This window comes from Besnoitia besnoiti (genome assembly GCF_002563875.1).
Source record: "Besnoitia besnoiti strain Bb-Ger1 chromosome Unknown contig00046, whole genome shotgun sequence".
Taxonomy (NCBI): Eukaryota; Apicomplexa; class Conoidasida; order Eucoccidiorida; family Sarcocystidae; genus Besnoitia; species Besnoitia besnoiti.
Genome location: NW_021703940.1, coordinates 1 through 3,454, shown reverse-complemented (window position 1 = coordinate 3,454; position 3,454 = coordinate 1). Strand labels below are relative to the sequence as shown.

Here is a 3,454-nt window from a genome sequence, read left to right as displayed (position 1 = left end):
ATCACCAGAATACATAGAATCATAAAATTCAGTGTTTACGTGTAGATCAAGAAGGATCATAACTAATCCACCAGTAAGAATAGGTAGAGTGAAGACTAACATAAGGGCAGTAAATATGATAGCCCAGATATATAGAATATAGTTCTTAGCACCAGCATTAGAACCCATGAAGACGCAAGTACCAAGGAAGTTAATAGAACTTAAAATACTACTAATTCCTAGTACTGCAAGACCTCCGATAATCCAATCAGTTGCCTCTGGATTTAACACCATCAAGCTAGTACTTAGTGGAGGATACATTGTCCAACCAAGACCACTACCAAACTCGGAACAAATACTTTGAGTTAACAACACAGAACCTAATGGTACTAGAAAATAGGAGATCGCGTTAGTTCTTGGAAAACGACTTCCGAACCACCAATATATATTGGTACAAAGAAGTTACCATATCCTCCGTACAAGCACTCAGCTAGTTATTGAGAGACACTCACGAGCCCAAAAACCATAACTTCGTAATCTCAATGGTTTGTGATAGAACCATAACACAATGATCTTTACACAGTTCAACCCTGTATTATAAAATCCAGTAGACTCATGTCCTTGTCGTTTATATAAATCTATTAATGCTTGTCAAGTTCCTTGTATCTAGTTAGCTCACTGCGTACTTAGGATCAGACCAAAAGAGTTCACTAATGGTACTAGAAAAATAGGAGATCGCGTTAGTTCTTGGAAAACGACTTCCGAACCACCAATATATATTGGTACAAAGAAGTTACCATATCCTCCGTACAAGCACTCAGCTAGTTATTGAGAGACACTCACGAGCCCAAAACCATAACTTCGTAATCTCAATGGTTTGTGATAGAACCATAACACAATGATCTTTACACAGTTCAACCCTGTATTATAAAATCCAGTAGACTCATGTCCTTGTCGTTTATATAAATCTATTAATGCTTGTCAATTCCTTGTATCTAGTTAGCTCACTGCGTACTTAGGATCAGACCAAAAGATTCACTAATGGTACTAGAAAATAGGAGATCGCGTTAGTTCTTGGGAAAACGACTTCCGAACCACCAATATATATTGGTACAAAGAAGTTACCATATCCTCCGTACAAAGCAGGCATTAAGAACATAAAGATCATAGCTAGGCCATGTATCGTTATTATCACATTATAAGTAGCTATCGTCTCTGTACAAATGATCCGCGATCCAGAACTGTATAACTCAAATCGAATAAACAAAGACATTATAGTTCCTAGAATACTGAAGATGACTCCGGTTATGAGATACAGACAACCAAGTTCTTTATGATTGCAGTACACCACCACCCCACTGGACTGCTTAAGACAGCTAAAAGTGTTGGATTTCAATATCACGGTAATCATGTTTGCTTGGAAGCTGTAGTCATTATAACTATTGATTTAGTATAAGCATAGAAACCAATCCGGTAGTAAGATATACGATAGTAGCTAATCTACCATATAAGATATAAGTCGCTTGTGGAATAGCACTACCAATAATAATCAAGAAGATCATACTGTATACCCAAATAATTACCCATCCACTGACTACATTTCGAGTCATAAAATGTTGTCGTATCAACATTCGAGTATTCAAAGCTCGAATTTCAGATAAAAGAGCTAAGTTAATGAGAGAGGACATAAATACTAAACAAACCACCGGTTTTGGATGGGATTACTTTTAACACCGCATAATATGCTAAAAAGTACCATTCAGGTACGATATGAAGCGGAGTTACAAACCGGTTCACTGGTATGGAGTTATCTGGGTGCGATAATTCGACATAGCTGTGATGTTAAGGAGCATAGGAGATGCTACACGCCTTAATTGGTACTGCATTGATATAATTATCGTACAAGCACTCAGCTAGTTATTGAGAGACACTCACGAGCCCAAAACCATAACTTCGTAATCTCAATGGTTTGTTGATAGAACCATAACACAATGATCTTTACACAGTTCAACCCTGTATTATAAAATCCAGTAGACTCATGTCCTTGTCGTTTATATAAATCTATTAATGCTTGTCAAGTTCCTTGTATCTAGTGTTGATGTACAACAGACGCTCTCCTTGTTCCACTACCTAACCATAATCTATTGTTCCAGATATTAAGGAATGTACGCTTCATATAACTACACAACGTTATGCCAAGAAGGATACCAGATTACCCTGATTATCTTTGTTATATTAATACATGGTGTTCAATTGGTTCTATATCCACAATAGTTATCATCTTAACTATGCTCTGCTAATGCACTTAACATGATGGTCATGAAAAGCACAAGAGAACTTGGATCCGGTAAACAAAGACCTTCAAGATCTAAACCAGTAGTCCAACTCGTAGTATATACTCCCCAGAAAAAGGTAGTTTATATCAACCTAGGAATCCCATTTTAGTAAGTGTAACATGGAGTCTAGCTTCAGTTGTTATCTGATTGGTATTGCATGCCCTGAGTACGTAAGGAAAAGGAAAGGTTAACCGCTATTTAAACACAACAGTTACCGTAGCTGTAGATGAATGCTAAATCTAGAGTATCTCTCCTAAGACACTGCATAACATATGAATGCTCCTTCCGCCATTCGTTGATTGTGTTTACCACGGGGAATTAGAACAGAATACCAAGTTCTTTGCCTGGAGGTTTGTTACGTTCCGTACAGTTGTAGGTAAAAGGTATGTTAGAGACTTAGACTAGCGTTGGAGCACATTGTTTCATTCGATAGTCCACGCTCAATCTTACCATACATAGTACTTTTATGATCCCAGGCTGGTTTAATAAGTCAAAGTTTAGCCGGGAAGTTAGCGTCTAAATATATAACCGATAGTCTCAACTTAGATGCACAGATGGACATAATTAATCCTTGTACGGTTTGTACCTACTTGACTCCTCAGTTTAAGTTAAGGAGTCCTTTGTTTACAGCTTGTACCGTTACTTTCAGGAGCATACCGTTAAATTCGATGATCTTATGTGTTCACTCAAATCGAATAAACAAAGACATTATAGTTCCTAGAATACTGAAGATGACTCCGGTTATGAGATACAGACAACCAAGTTCTTTATGATTGCAGTACACCACCACCCACTGGACTGCTTAAGACAGCTAAAAAGTGTTGGATTTCAATATCCTACTACATTAAGATTATTCCACATCGGTTATGTTCTAGGCGTAATATATGGATTCTTGTTCTCACTCATCTTAACAGCGAGAGAAAACTACTACTCAGATGCTAGTCTAATCAGTAGCATCGTACTTGGAGTTATCATCTCTGAGACAGGATTATTTATCAGCTTTTTCTGGGGAGTATATACTACGAGTTGGACTACTGGTTTAGATCTTGAAGGTCTTTTTTACCGGATCCAAGTTCTCTTGTGCTTTTCATGACCATCATGTTAAGTGCATTAGCAGAGCATAGTTAAGATGATAACTA

The 3,454-nt window shown here is 37.4% G+C and overlaps 2 protein-coding genes across 2 annotated transcripts; one reads left to right on the top strand and one right to left on the bottom strand.

Annotated features, from left to right (window-relative positions):
• Positions 1-1,000: 1,000 nt before the first annotated feature.
• BESB_058200 (uncharacterized protein) lies at positions 1,001-1,390 on the bottom strand (the record flags this gene model as incomplete). The annotated part of the gene is made up of 1 exon (XM_029364234.1): positions 1,001-1,390. The coding sequence occupies one exon, from the start codon at positions 1,388-1,390 to the stop codon at positions 1,001-1,003; it is 390 nt and encodes a 129-aa protein (XP_029214935.1).
• Positions 1,391-3,084: 1,694 nt separating this feature from the next.
• BESB_058190 (uncharacterized protein) lies at positions 3,085-3,408 on the top strand (the record flags this gene model as incomplete). The annotated part of the gene is made up of 1 exon (XM_029364233.1): positions 3,085-3,408. One exon carries the CDS (start codon positions 3,085-3,087, stop codon positions 3,406-3,408), a length of 324 nt encoding a protein of 107 aa, XP_029214934.1.
• Between the last annotated feature and the right edge of the window lie 46 nt (positions 3,409-3,454).